Below are 16258 nucleotides of genomic sequence, written 5' to 3' on the forward strand. Positions count from 1 at the left end.
CACACACATATATGTCTTAACTAATAGCACCTGTGAATTTGTCCTTATTTGGAAATAGGGTGTGACAGGTTTAATCAAGTTAACATGAGGTCACTAGGGAGGGTCTTAATCCAATGTGACAGGTATCATAAGAAGACAGTCACATGAAGACAGAGGCAGAGATGAAAATGTTACTTACAGCTGCAAGCCAAGGAATGCCAAGGATGGCACGCCACAAAGAGAAGCTAAGAAGAGGCAAGGAAGGATTGTCCTCTGCAGATTTCAGAAGGAGCATGGCCCTGCCAAGACCTTGATTTCAGCTTCTAGCTTCCAGAACCATGAGAAAATAAATTTCTATTGTTTCAAGTCACTCAGTTTGTAGTACTTTGTTATGGCAGCCCTAGGAAACAAATACATGCAGAAATAAAGGCAAAGAGGAGGGCAACTGGAAACCAAAGGAAAGGAAGAAGAGCTTCTTTTCTTGGGTTGGTTTACTAAGGTCACTGGTATTAGTTATTTTTATTGAAATGATCCAAAGTGGTTTCACATGATCACTTGAAAAAAAGTAGATGAGGGTAACTCTCCCTGTCCACTCTGTAAAACATAATGTAATTTGCTATTTAAATAAATTTCCACCATTGAATAGCCATCTGCTTTTCAGTGTTCTAGGTTAATAATCTGTTTTCCTTAATCTCATGGCTTTGGTCTTTTTCTGTTTTATTTATCTTGTATTTTAATATTTTATTTTGTAGTGTAACATAAATGCACGAATAATAATATATATTTCCTGAATATATGTAATCAAAGGTACTTGACAAATACTAATTATCCATAACATATTTTTCAGGTCCAGATGATGAGCCACATGATGCTATGTTCCAAGGCTCTGATTTACTCTCCATAAGTAATATTAAAAAATTAAATATAGCCTTGCTTAAAATAATCAATTTTAGTAGTTTCTTTTGTAAAGTTATTCTCTGTTTACAAATAGCACAAATAGAGGCAAGGACTACTTATATTTTTCAAAACAAAAGAACATTTTTAAGGTCTTACAAAATACAACATGCATTGAGTGCCCAAGTTTAAAAACGTGTATCAAGAACCTTCACATACCACCCAACTTTCAAGCATGGCCACATTCCATAAGCTTCTTCAAAATAATCTGCTCTACGGAGTACAGCATTAGGAATAGAGACAGTGGAAATGTCATGGCTGTGTGTGATGTCAGAGGGATAGTGGATGGGGAGAAGAGGGTTGACACAGTGTGAGGGATATAAATGATACATGTCTAACTATTGCATTGCTTTGTGCACCGGAAACTAATAAAAAAAGTAAAAAAAAAAGAAGTGTATATACATATGTGTTAAGTGGCATATTAAAGTATTTTGAACTAGCAAAAAAAATATAATAATCTGCTCTATTACGTTGCTCAATTATCTGAAAAATTCAAGGGTCTTTTAAGGAAGAATTCCCTCATAGATTTAGTGGGTGAACAAATGTCCAAGAGTTGAACTACATGTATCATCTCATTGATCAGAAATCTTAATTCCTTTCAGAAGTCATTCTGGATTATTTCAAACTCTCCTTGGAGGTTGAGAGTTCAGCTTACGATCAATGCAGAGTACACCTGGGTGCCCATGTTTTTAAAAGCATTGGGGTATACCAGTCAGACCTAATGTCAAAATCAATACTGCCCCATCTATAGAATGTTTTCTGTCCCCTTGCTCTAGGAGTCACACAATCTGATCCGAGGTGATAATACAAGTTGCTGGACTACCAGAAGTGTAGTTTTAGAATCACTTACTTGAGTGTGGTGAGTTCTGTAAGGGATGGCTGAGTAGCCTTGAGATAGCTTTCTCTTCGTGCAGCAACTTTGGGAGAAGGCTTGGGACTAGTGTCTGAGTCGCCACTGTCTTCATCTCCCATGGCCTTGATATAGCTGCCACTCCGCATTCTTCGGCATGGAATTTCATCATCTTTACCTCGAGGGGTATACCCTGTCCATTCATCTTGAGGAACCTATTCAGATATAAAACAGATTATTCATTTTTAAATAAAATCCTACATTTTTCTATTTTCCCTTTTTTTTGATGTGACTCTGAATATGGGTAATACAGGTAAATATCTAAAACTTTAGACATTAAATTTCAATAATAGTGTTTTACAATAATTGGTTTGAAAATATTTTGAATACATGTAAATCCATGTGTCAGTCTTTACAAACGATCTGTGTATTAGGGAAAATCAAAATCATTGGCTCTGATTTACTTATACTGCTCAGTTTTCTCATGCTGATAATAACTGAGTTAGGCATAAGAATGCTGTTGGAAAGGAGTCTGGTTTTGTTTGAGCTTTTCAATCATTTGTTTTCAATAGTCATTTAAAATTTAAGAATGTTTCAGTTTTATCCACATATTTCCTGAAACTTGTCTCTATCATCTCCTATCCAATCTCTCTTCTTCCTAAATCGGTGGTTGATACCAGCAGCACTGATTTCCCAATCGCCTATTCTTTCTGAACCCCTCTTAATTTGATTCAGCATCCATAGATCTGCTTAAAGCACTCTTTAAAGTACTTTCTTCATGAAAGTGATATCGTCATGAAAGCTAAGGACATTTCTTAATTCAAATATTTTTTTGCCTCCACACACACACACACAATCTCTTAAGAGTTTCTCTACTTACCTGGTATAGCTACTACTGTACCATTATTGGAACCATTCTTTTTACCTTGCTTTGTTGGATCCTACTCTAAGTCCCTAATTGTGGGTACTGTAGAAGATAAAGTTCTCAGTACACTGCTCTTTTTCCTTTCTACAATTATTTCTGTTGAGTTCAACAGAGCACTACACTATTTTATCAAGGACTTATTTATGACTTTCTCTGCAGTTCCCCTTAGATTTTCCACTCACACAGACTCAACCTAGGATCTCATTCCTCTTCCACTTGGTAAAATAAATGTATAATTATCACTGTATACTCATTAGGAAGTAACAAACAGCCTGCAGTGCACAGGGCTTAATTTAAAAAGATGAGGAGACTGGTTCTTGCCCTCAACATGTTTATAACAAAGATGAGAAGATAAAGCATAAATAAATTTGGGAACGGTTCCAAATCAACGTGTTAGCAAGTTTAAGATATAGTGTTATAAATGGAATATGTACAAAAAGACAATAGAAACAGGAGTTATCAATATCAGCTCCTAAGCATTACTCTCCGGACAATAATGGTGATGGAGGAGGTTCCAGGAAGGGTTCCTGGAATTGGCTAAGTTTGCAATGAGAAGATAAAAAGGTAGATAATATTTTGATTCTAACTATTTACTGATTATCTATTATTAACATTTAACTATGCTAAGCAATTTGCTTATGGGGCCTTATTCCATCAACACAACAACTGTGCATTTTTTCTATATTTCTTGGATGAGCAGCAGGAGCTCAGAAAGCTTAAGAAATTTGCCAAAGAACACATAGCTGGTAAATGGCAGCACTGGGACTCAAGACATTTTGGTTTAACGTCAAAAATTAGAATTTACTTAATCCCAACTTTATGATTAATAACACATCAATCTAAAAATGTAAGTGTTAAGAAAATAGACCAGAATGTCACATACGCATATTAGATAGATTTTTAAATATTATAGGTTCTAGGAAGTGAGAATAGATGTTTTACTAAAAAAAAAAAACCCCAAAACAAAAACACACTATTTTTTCCCCTTAAATTATAAATTTATCTATATAACTTTAAAGATTGTATCTAGAAAAAATCATACTGTAGAGATGCTACTACTCATGGACCTGAAAACAGTAGTTAATAGCTTCTAATACTGATAAAGTGTGATTAAGCTTCACTGTGTGGCTTGTTTATTTTAGTAAACAAATTCTTAGATTGTGATCACTAGGTGTTGGCATTGTTCTAAATGCTTCATAAATGCTGTCACTGGATCCATACAGTTGAGGGGTAGCATTATTATTATCCCCGTTTTACAATTGAGGAAACTGAGGTTATGTGACTTATAGTTACATAAGTCCCAGCTATATAGTTACATAAGTCCCAGTAAAGGGCAGGGCTCCAAGCCAGCGGGACCTTGCTGTTGACCACTATTTGAGGCTGTCTCTCTAGGTTATGATCAGTGGCACCTAGAGAACTGAACAACTATAGTCCCATGACACCTTTGGAATCCATTACATCTGATGCATTTGCCATTTATTAATTATGGTAGGGATAATGCAAAGTTTTTACTTTTTTAGCTAAAAAGCATCAATATCACTATAGCAACAAGAGAGATTTCTGAGGGAAATTATAAATGTTGAGAACAGTCTTATTTTCTTTCAATTAGCAGATGACTCACTGCAAAGATCTGATCATGTTCAGAGCCTCATTATTGGCTTAGATATTACATTTGATAAATTACGCTAGTACAGCTAAGGATCATAGATGATACACACATTACCAGTCTTCAGCACCCATGTACAGCTCCTAAGCATCACTCTCCGGACACATGTGCTAGCTCACATCACTTATGAAACAAAACGTGGCAAATTTCTGGTGAGGTGTTTTTTTTCCAATGTTACTTTATGGTAGAAACTTGGACTTGTACTGGAAACAGGCTGTGATTATTGTGAAGAGAACCAGCTGGGAGGTATTTAATCTGTATACCTTTTAATTAAACATAGTTGTCAAATGACAGTAGCTAAGAAGTTGTATGAAAATGACTTACATTGGAATGGAATTTAAAAATGTATACATTATTTATACTGACAGGTAGTCTAGAGCAAGATTACATATAAAATAATGCAGAAATCAGTTCTAGGAAAAATGTAAAGAAATAGGAAGTCAGGACCTTGGAGAAGAAAAATACTGTTGCTGAACATGAAGGGCCGGCAAAATTGCTATAATTGAGCCACAGTTTTTATTCCAAGTCTCTGAAACTCTAAAGCAAAAGAAGAGAGTGTGTTCAGGTACATAGCTTTTAAAGAAAGCACATCAGTTTGTAAGGCGCCTAGGGTGTGAAATGTCATTCCCCTTTATTTGGAAAGAAAGGAGACTCCTGTGATTGCAGCTACTATTGTGATCTAGTCAAAGGCTGCTATATCTTTCTGCTTTAATTGCACAGAGAAGAAGGATTTAGGGAAATACAAAGAAACAACTAACCTTGCAGCTGTCTGAGCAAGCCTTTATTATTACTGGTCCTAGCAGTTTAAGGGAAGTCTTGGTGAGAGAAGAAAGCTGGAGCAGATAGAAAAGCAGCCTGGTCACTTGTTGATGACAGGCTAACCGGCTGTCTTGCTTATCTGCACCAGCTTAGGAGATGGTTGGACCCAACAAATGGTAAAAAAACCAGTAATATATAAAATCAATCTAATAAAAGTAAGATTTAAAATAGTTATGGATTAGAGAAGCATTAGGCTCCAATAAACAGCTTTATTTTTGATACAATGACATGAGGATTAGTGTGCATTTTTAAATTTTATGTGTAGCCAGTCTGTAACTTAAACTACATGTCATCATTCAGAAGTACAGGAGACCTACCTCTGACCAAGGAACAACCAAAACGAAGTGTTTTAATTACAGGATGAAAATGTTTTCTTAATTAAATAATATCCTGGGCACAAAATGATGAGCCATTCTAATGACGGCTATAGTCTATTAGGTCACAGAACAAAATAAAATTAAACACCACTAAATGAGGCATGCTTACATTTTGTGTCTCCCTCCCCTTCCTCTCTCCTTGCCTCTCTCCCTTCTTCTTTTAGTTACGCAAGTATTTTTGCTTGTTTATCTTCCAGCCATTGTCTGAGTGCCGGGAATATATAGCAGTGAACAGTACAAATGTTGGTCCATGCTATTGAGTTTACATTCTAGGAGAGCAGGAAGAAGTAGATAATAGACAAATATACCAATAAAAGAACAAGGTACTTTCAGAAACCATACATGTCATTAGGAAAATAAGATGGGGTGATGTGACAAAGGGGCTGGGGGAGAACTGCTTTAACTTGTTCCTCAGAGAAGCCGCTCTGAAGAGGTAATATCTGCGAGCAGATCTGATGACCAAAAGAGCCAGCCTTGAGGAGAGCTTGGGGGAGAACTTCCAGGCAGGATGATCTGCCAGTGTGAAGTCTCTAGATGAGTATAAGCTTGGTGTAATCAAAGCCTAGGCAGGAACATGCCAGCAGGACAGGGAAGTGAAAAGAGGCTAGGGGGCGGGGCCAAGTCTCCTAGAGTCTTGTGCCCATCTCAAATATTCCTTAGCGGCTGATTTCAGCAATCTCACAGCTTCCTCCAACTGCTCCAGCATAAATTGATCTCCTTTGTGATATCTATAGTATGTATCATTTACATATGGGGTCAGCAAACTATAGCTCACAGACTAAATCCAGCTTACTACTTGTATTTGTAAATAAAGTTTTATTGGCACACAGCAATGCCTATTCATTACATATTGAGCATGGCTGTTTTCCAGGCACACGGACAGAGTTGTATAGTTGTGATGGAGATTATGTGACCCCAAATCTGACCCACATATTCCCTTTGAGTACTTAATTTGCATAACCATACAATGGCATTTGTATACACTAATTGTTGATGTGTCTTTGTGTCATCTCTCCAAATACTCAGTAAACTCGCTGAAATCAGGGAAGCAGTATTCTTGAATGGTCCCAGGCCTGGGATCTGCAGTTAGACTTCCCAGGTTTGAAATCCTATTGGTACAGTAACTAAGAATTTTCATGGGCAGGTTAACTAAGTTTTCTGTGCCTCTCTTTTCTTTTTCCATTTCCTACCCCACAGAGTTATTTGTGGATTACATGAGGCAATGCCCACAAGCATGCAGGAAGTGCTCAGTAAAGGTCTGTGTTATGGGAGTTCTGCACTGCCCACAGCATGCAGGTGGTAACGAGCACACAGATGCTCCCTAACAATGGATGACTTTGGATTTCCAAAAAGGCTGATGCCACTTTCAATTTTGTGTAGTAATGAAGGGGCAGAAATAATTGAAATATGGCAAGCAAAAACTTAAATTCCTAATATATTGCCTACTCTCGTCATTTTTAAGGGAGAGCTCCCCATCAGGAAGTACTGCACAGCCCTCTGTCCTGGGGACTTATCTCTATCCTGCTTCCTTGGGCCTCTTAGCTTGCCTGGCTTCCCAATGATCAAACCTCAAATGCCTCCTTTTGGTTCACAAAGCAGACATCTTAGGGAAGAAACCTCCATGGGAACCATTTTTGTATCCAGAGAAGATTTTTGTTTAGAAACTTTGAGCCTAGACCTATGCATAACAGATGTATGATGACTGTCAAAGCCAACAGCTGGGGGTCAGGGAGGCTCTGAGTTGCATGAAGCTTCTGCTCTGTGCAACTCTTAGTCAAAGGGGTGGGGGAGTTAGAAAGTTCAGGAAAGGTGAGGAAGGCAAGCTTCTTACTGTTTATCTTGCTACTTCTAGGGCTTAGTACAGTGCCAGAAACAGAATAGCTTTCTGGGTAAATGTGACATGAATGAATCAATGAATTCTAACACCAGCTTTCATTCAGTGTGTGTGAACTTGGATAAGTCATTTCATCTCTTTGATACAGTTTTTCCATTTGTATAATACAGATAATAATAGATTTACAATAAATACAGATAATGTGTGTGAACACAGTGAAAATGGAATATATATATATATATATATATATATATATATGTATATATATAATTCTATAGAACAGTATATGAAAACTATAAATATAAAAATGTCATCTATATATCTATCTTCTACAGTAAAAGTTGGCTTTCCTAACTTGGCCCACAAGCACAAAATATATTTATCTTTCTTCAAAACCTTTGGAAGTGGACTCTTTGTGGTGCTGCCATTTTAAAAAAATGTTGTTTATTTTGTTTTTTTCCCTTTAGGTTTCCCAAACTCAGTTGAAAGAGGACACAGTAGTTCTGGGAGATCTGTGAGCTAAAGTTATAATAAGCTAGAGGTCCTTTAAAAATCTTCACCATAGGGAACTATTAAAGATGATATGATTCACGATAATACATTCTGTCTGAATTTTTCAAACATTTTGCTGAATTTTTTTTTAGGGGGAAGGGATCCTATTCCAACTTGGTTAATAAAATTTCCATTTTAAATAGACAAAGTATTCTTACTTTTACCCTTCTTCAGCTTTCTTCTAAGATCCAAATACCACATTTACTGAATCTGAGATACCAGTGAAAACGCCTCAATATTTTTTGTACAATTAAGAAAAAAATAAATGTCACCAATTAAACTCTGACATGCCATAGATTATATGACACATTCCAATAATAAAGATACTAAAATGTAAAAATATGGTCTTTGAATCAATTAAACACCCTTTTAAAGAATATGTGCGAAAATGAGAATAAGGAATGGATGTATTCTGGTATAGTAATCGTAAAACTTAAAGTTCATATTTCTTAGTAACAAAATTAGTAGTAATGATTAGCACTCATCTATGTCATGCTTTTGCAAAAAACATAAATACACGTAATATCTCATGATCCTTACAACTACTTTGAAGGATAAGAAGAGTAAGTATTATAATTTCAGCTTTTCCGGTAAAGAAACTGAGGTCAGAGTGGTTAGTAGCTAGCCCAGAGTGAGACCATGCCCAAGCTGGGGTCTACTATACATAGTCCAGGGATTCCCCGCCCTCACCCCATATTCAGATCTTAGCTGTCTTGTGACTAACAATTATTATTTTATGATCATCTAAAGAACATATATTTCAGATAAGAAAACGACTTTTTAGGGTTTTAAGTTCGGTCTGGAGGAAAAAACTTAATAAAATAAAGATTACATGCCTTGAAATAAAAGTTGTAAGAAATACTATTTCAGACATGGGATGGCTTACTTTTAAAAGGCTCTTCCAAAGTACGCATGGTTTGAGTCCTCACATTGGCTAGGCTGCAGTCATAAAGTGTAACTAAATGTAGATAGAGTCAGTCATTCTGTATAAATGATGGTCTGAGAGACAATGGCTGGGAGATGAAGCCATGTGTGAGTGACTGTTAGCGAGTAATCTCAGGATGGGAAGTTGGATGGTGAGGTTTGAAGTAATGAAAATGCGTGAGATTTTGGGAAATCTGAGAGCCACAAAAGGAATGCAGACACTTAGAACGCCGGGACAGCTGAAATGGAGCATATATCCTGACAGATACCAGGGCAGGCCAATGCAATTCTGTGGGCAGTCCTGCATTGCAGAGATTTGGGAGGAAAACTGATGAACCTAAGACTGAGGTGGGATTTAAAACAGTTCTATATCATAAGGAACCAAAAAGCCTGGGAGAAACAGCCTAGGCATTTGATTGATTAGATAGAAGTAAAGACAATATAACAAGGAAAAGCAGTGATTAAAGTGGTGGAAATCAATTATAGGTTTATATTTGCAGGGCTATCCCTCAGCAGCTGTTGATTTCTTCCTAAGCACAGAATATGTCAATGAAAGCAAACAGGTAAATGAAGATGCTTGGCTCTGACTGAGGGGAGTCAACATATCTGGCCTTTCCTGAACTTGATGAGGAAAGGTAATTATGAGGAAAAATTCTATTTATGAAAGGAGAGCTAGGGACTTGATATTTATGGAATAAACTGACATTTATGGAATATCTTCAAAGACGAGATTTATCTTACTTTATTTTAATTCTTCCAGCAGTCTTATGAAATAGGCACTACTACGTCCATTTTACTCCCGCAAAACTCAGACTTGAAAAGCTGAAGTTACTTGCCCGAAGTCATAACAATGAGTAGGAGTCTGCATTTTTCTGACACCAAAGCTTTTAATATTGCCCTACCTCTGATGAATGTATGTTGACTGAGTGAATAAACAAATAAACTTAAAAAAAATAGATTGCACCACTCAACTGTATTGTTTTTTAAAATAAAATGTAACTATTAAAATAAACATAAATATTATTTTGTGACTAATTTGCTAGCAAAGATAAAGAGGGTTTGAAATAAATAATTATGAAGTAAAACAGTGTTTGCTGTCTCACCATTTTGTGGCACCCTTACTGACTGTCGTCATCAGTTCCTGCTTAAACACAAATGGACACTTTATGGGGAATTGGAAACTTACAGGACAGCCACACTTTCCAAAGGTGGCTTTGGGGGCCTCCAAGAACCCCAGGGGTTTTTCAGCAGTTGTAAGAAAGCTTCACCCTGGATTTCAGGTTCCTGACTGCCATGTTTCACAGAAATGGCTTGAATGTAGTGGCCTTCTAAGCACTTTTAGTGAGCTCTCAGATTCCCTACTCACTCGGTTCCTTTGCATCTTCTTTGCAGCTGGGAGAACTGCTTTTCTGCTCCACACAGCTTTCAACTTGACAAATGCGACTTGGCATAAGTGTCCCTGTAGCCTTTTTAGCTTGCTCTTCTCATAGCAAAAGCAGAAAAAAAGAGCAAGAATAGGAAAATTACAATTACGCGATGTGCAGATCTCAAGGCCTGATTGGTGTTTTCCAATCAGATTTTCCTGGCAACCGCCCTTTCTAACTCCCCTTGAAGCCTGAAGCTGGTGTAAAAATTTGCTTCAGATTGCTTAAAAATTACCTTTTAGAGGCAAGGATAAATACCCACCTTTTTCAAAATAGGGCATATGCCCTTTGCCACATCTCTCTCCAAATAACATTTTAAAATGCTCTTGAATAGAACTTTGTAAACCGTGCTATGTAATGGTGATTTGTCCACTATGACCCTATGGAATTATTCTCACCCACAGACATTTGTAGGTATCTATAGGGCACCCAGCACCACAGCATGTGCCAGGTAAATACACCAAAAGTATTTTATGAAACAAAGTCTTTGGTCTCAAAAGGGTTTACAAATTTTAAGTGGACCACGCAAATCTGGGGGAATGGATGAAGAAAAAGAGTAAAAACAGTTTTAAAGCAAGTCAAGCTGAGTTGAGTATTAAATTTCAGTATCCCCAAATTACCTACTAGGTTTGCAGTTTGTTCTTAAATGTACTCTTCTGAGATGATAAAACTGTTCCTTAGGAATTGAATGTTCTATAGGAGTATGAAGTGCATGGATGCCATTGAGAAATGGCACTGCAGGAGAAATGCAAAGGGGCAAGATCTGTGACCCTTAAAGAAGGGGAGGCATCCGTGGGCCTTTGGGGGCTGGTAGGAAATGTTACTGAGGTGATGGCTACATCTAAGGGGGCACTATCTGTCGGGAAGATGCCCTTGTGATCCCACATCAAGAAATAATAACTAAGATAACACACTCCACTATGGAGACAGGGAAGGAAAATGAACTTTATTCATCGTTCCCCTTGTGTTTTGACTGTAGTGGACATCTGTGAGTTTTGCCACCCTGCTTCCACTTTCAGTTCTTGTATTCATATCCCTGTGTTTTTGCTTTGGGTAAACTTTCCTCCCGTACTTGAGGGTCACGTGTTTTAGGGGTAACACAGGAGTTGGGCTCAGCCAATCAGCAAAGCATATTCCCCAGTTCCACTGCTGGGCTTAGGGCTGAGCATTTGATCTAATCAGACAGCGCCTCTGGACCTTGGAATGCTGGGACAAAGATATTTCTGATCATTCAGTACATCAATAGAGAAGCAATTAGCCTTAGGATTTGCTGATAGCCATTTTATAATCTCTAATACACAAACATTATTTCACATAATACAGAAATGTTATGTTATTAATCCCATTGCAAAGATGAGAACATTGAGACAGTTCTCAATAAATAACTTACAGTAAATTTTACAACTCGTAAATCATAGTCAGAATTGAAAGGCAGAATTCTCGCTCAAATTTCTATGCTCTTTTCGTGATACCACGTTGCTGTCTATAAGTTTCAAGTCTTAGTAACAATTTTCCATTCAACGTAAGACTCAAGAGTTAAGTTGCTGGGAGAAAGAATGCTATAACGTTTTGAAGCATGTAACAATTAATGAGCGTTAGATGCTTGGAAGAATCAAAAGACTAAAAAAGTAATGTTCACAGAACACCCATCACCCAGAAGTTATAGTTGGCTACAAGTTCTTGTGACATGTAAGGAAGAACACAAACATCCTAAAAGACTTCAAGATAAAAACAACAGAGGTTTAGGTCTATGGTAAATATCTTATATTTATTTCTGCTGACAATATAATACATAAGCTAATTTAGAATGCTTTCTTAGTTTTTAATGCAACTGTTCATTTTTATCATGTCTTTCTGGCATATTGGAGGCTATCTGGTGGCATACAATGGCTAGCTGAGCCATCACATTTTCCCATTATTATTGTAGTCACTAGGGTGGTGGTATCTGTCCACCACATCCCCTGTGATTTGCACCTCTACTTCCAAAAATTGAGTTCCCTGAGGCAAACTAGAATTCTGTGTCTGGTGTTGAGGAGCAGATATGTGGGTAGAAGGTTAGTGATCTTCCTCCTGGGGTCAATAGAAGCCCAGATATAGAAATATCATTCATAAAACTAAATTTCAGTGTTGGCTAAAATCTCATAAATCTCTCAGCACATCTGAGACCTCACTACTTGTCAAATGTTTATGAATATGGATCTTTTCCCTTAGAACTTAAAGTCTGATCTTATTATGAGTGAATGGTAGAGCTCCTTTGGAGTCTATTAAATATGAAGTCAGGCATCTCCAGTATTAATATTTAATTCAAAAATTATGAACACTGAAATAAATTTCAGCCAATATTTTCTTTTAGTTTCTCTGTCATTGATTTCTGGATACTAAGTTTCTCAACTGAAGCTATAAATTATTCCTACAAATTAAGTGAATCATTAACTTTGCTATTCGGCATCTATAAAAAAAAATCAACAAATCAATATATTTAAGGAGAGATACAACTAAAAATTTCCTGCTTTTCATCACTGTTGTCTGATTACTACCCTATTTCAATGCTGTTTGGGCCTTTTACTCCATTCACAATACGTAAAAGTATACTACTTTTAAAAGGGCCAAAATAGAATTTTTCCTTCGTGAATCCTGTTCATACTAATTCAATGAAACCATCATCTTTCAAATTATATGAATCTAGTTCTTGATATCTAGGGAGAATTGAATAATATTTCAGGTGTTCTTATGTACATGTGTAATACAAAATTCCACTCTAATAATTGCCATATGGGGAGGTTGCCTCTTGAGGATTTGTACTTCAAGCCTATATTCCAACCCACTTCCTTTAGGCAGCATGATATCTAGAACTAATGATTGTCACACAAAGCATGTGTATAGAGCAATATGATACACTCAATAGCTATCTATTGGACCAGTATTTCCAAACTAGTTTAAGCTTCATGAAAAGGAAATGTTCCAACTGGAGCATTAATTGCAGCATTTGAGGTAAGGTTTCTTAGACCAAACTTTATTAAGGTATTCTCTTCCTTCACTTAGTGGTTAAGTTGGAGTTAAATACCATTTGTGTTGTGACTTTTCCAAAATACTTTAAAAGCATTCATTCACTTATTTAATGAACATATTATTGTGAAGTGGGTGTTGCTTTAGATACTGAAGATATAGCAATGTATAAACACACAAAAAATCTGCCTTCCTGGGGAAGATAGACATTAATAAAATAAGTAAAATGTACATTAGATGGTGATATGTGCCATGGAGTAAAAGAAAGGGGAGGGGGAACAGAGTGTGCATGCGGAGGAGAGAGGGTGTGGGATATGGGAGGTTAGAGAGCATTGTCATAGATGGTCTCACTGAGTAAAGATCGAATGCGAGAGGGAGTTAGCCCTGAGATCTGCAGGGAGAGCACTTGAGGTAGAAAGAGTGGGTGAGAAGGTCCTGAGGGGAGACATGCCTACAAAGATGACAATCAGAGTCCAGGTGGGTGAAGTGGAGTGACAGGAGGCAGAAGGTGAGCACAGAGTGATGATGGGCAGGTGTGGGGTCCAGATCACATGGGCTTTTCAGGCCGCTGTAAGGACTGTGGCTTTTACTCAGGGTGAAATGGGAACAGAATGGAGGTTTGATGAGAGATGCTACACATCTGGTTTAAGAGAATTAGGTTGGTGAATTAAGAATGACTGGAGGGGAGCGAGGGTGGAATCGGGAGAGTTAAGAGGCTCGTGCAATAATCAAGACTAGAGTTATAGGTGAGGTGCGGTGGTAGCATTGGGGGTTGGGAGAGGATAGAGCCAATAAGTTTCTTAACAATGATTTGAATGTGGGAATTGAGAGAAAGAAAGGAGTCAAGGATAACTTCAAGCATTTTGGCCTGATCAACGGGAAGGATTGAATTCCCATTAGCTGAGATGAGGAGGCCTGAAGGAGGCACGGGCTGGGGGACAAAGATTAGGAGTTCAGTTTGGGACGTACTAGGTTTGAGATGCCCCTGAGACCTCTAAGTAGAGAGGTTGAATAAGGATTTGAATATAGAAGTCTGGGAGTTCAGGCAATCTGGGCTGCAAAAAGACATGTGGGCATTCACATGGCATTTAAAGCTCAAGAATGAATGAGATGATCTAAGAAATGAGTGTTGGTAGACGAGAAAAGTGGCCCAAGAGTTGTGCCCATTCGGCACTGATCCAACCACAGGAGGTGGGTAGCTAAGAAGGAATAAGCTACCGGTCTCGGAGAAGCATCAACGAAGTATATTGCCCTGGAAGCTGCGTGAAGTAAGTTTTTCAAGGAGGAAGGAGTAATGATTCACGTGATTTTTCCCAGGCCTTAATCCCACTGGGACACTAAATCAGCAACTTTGATTTTAACTCTTAGTTATTAGCTGCTTTATACAAAGGGTTCTGCTGTTCATGAATGAGCTTTATCTTCCCAGCAAGATGCAAGCTTCTTGAGAGCAAGGCTTTTGTTTTCTTCTTCTGCTCTTTCTCTAGAGTGACAGCTTTTAAATAGTTTTTGACTATGTTTCACAGTAAGAAATATATTTTACTATGAAAACCAGTGTATGCACATATGTAACTGAAAGAAAGAAAGAAAAAGAAAAACTTAACCTCTTTGCATGCCACACACTCGATCTTCTTTTCTACTTTCTTCTATTGTAGTCTATTTAATTAAAAATAGTATTATTCATGACCCACTGAATTAATTTCACTACCCACTAATTGGTTGTGACCATTGGTTTGAAAAGCATTGCTTTTAGAATATCCAGCACAGAGCCCCACCACCTTCATTATTGATCAGAGATCACATTATTCATCTTCATTTTTTTTAAAGTACCTTCTGTAAAGTAAATGCTTAACATGTGCTTGTTCAATGAATAGTGTGAGACCCTAAAGTAATACTTCTTCAATTGAGTTACCTTTATTTTCACTGATTGTATTTATGTAGAAGAATATTCCTTAAAAGCTCTCTATCTTCAGGATGAGGACAGACAGGAGTGTCTTTTGAAAGGGGCCCTGTAGCCAAGACTCAGAGAACATTCTGGCCAGAACTGGAGATGCCAACCAGATGGAGTGATCCACTAATTGGCTGCAACTGATGTTGAATGTGTTTGCATGTTCTTATGTATCAGGGGTCAGGGTTGCCTGGGTTCAAAACATTTTAAACAACTAAACTAACTCACTAAATTAATTTTAAAAAAGACTTTCATTCCTCTTAGAACAATTATGACTTTTTCTTCTAATTCATAACGTAGTAGATATCAATATGAAACTTCTGACATTAAATATCCACAACCAAAATAGATGGACCTGGGATAAAAATTGCTAGTAATAACTTGTTATTAAAGAAAATAAATAAGAATTTAAAAATCTTCAACTATAGAAATGATATATAATTTATCCTAGACATTCCATCTAAGAAATCTTTATAGCATTGGGAATATAGTCAATACTATTGTAATAACTATGTATGATCGTGCCATTTGGGTACTAGACTTATCAGAGAGATTGCTTTGTAAAGTATATAAATATCTAAGCACTATGTTGTACACCTGAAACTAATATAAAAGAATACTGAATGTCAACTGTAATTAAAAAAAAGGAATTCATTAAAATAAGAGCTTGGCATGTAGTAAGTCCTCAATAAATGTCAGGTAATGTTTAAGTCTTTCTCCATACAGCACACTTACAAAAGTGACACAAGAAGGTAGAATATTTTTTCATCATGTAATTCTTACCCCTGTAGGTTTTCACTTATATGGAAAGAGCATGGTGCAATGAATATAGCATAGATTTTTGGAATCAGGTTATCTGGGTCCAAATCTGAATCTATCACTTACCAGATGTGATTTTGGCCCAATTACCTTAATATTTTTTAACTTTAGTATTCTGAAACATAATATGAGGACAGTAATACATCCTTCAGGGACTTACTATAAGGATAAAGATGATATATAA

General features: G+C 37.0%; 1 protein-coding gene across 24 annotated transcripts in view; it reads right to left on the minus strand.

Moving 5' to 3' along the window:
• Nucleotides 1-16258, minus strand: part of DLGAP1 (DLG associated protein 1) — an 860924-nt gene that overhangs the window by 228596 nt on the left and 616070 nt on the right. For 18 of the 24 annotated variants that reach the window (XM_019755703.2, XM_074340269.1, XM_019755707.2 and 15 more), the window contains one exon: nucleotides 1784-1998. In XM_019755703.2, the coding sequence (XP_019611262.1) occupies nucleotides 1784-1998 (215 nt within the window). Of the gene's footprint in view, nucleotides 1-1783; nucleotides 1999-10246; nucleotides 10361-16258 lie in introns of all 24 variants that reach the window. The other 6 variants (XM_074340276.1, XM_074340277.1, XM_074340270.1 and 3 more) reach the window with 1 other exon arrangement.

Source organism: Rhinolophus sinicus, linkage group LG09 (genome assembly GCF_036562045.2).
Source record: "Rhinolophus sinicus isolate RSC01 linkage group LG09, ASM3656204v1, whole genome shotgun sequence".
In the NCBI taxonomy this organism is placed as follows: domain Eukaryota; kingdom Metazoa; phylum Chordata; class Mammalia; order Chiroptera; family Rhinolophidae; genus Rhinolophus; species Rhinolophus sinicus.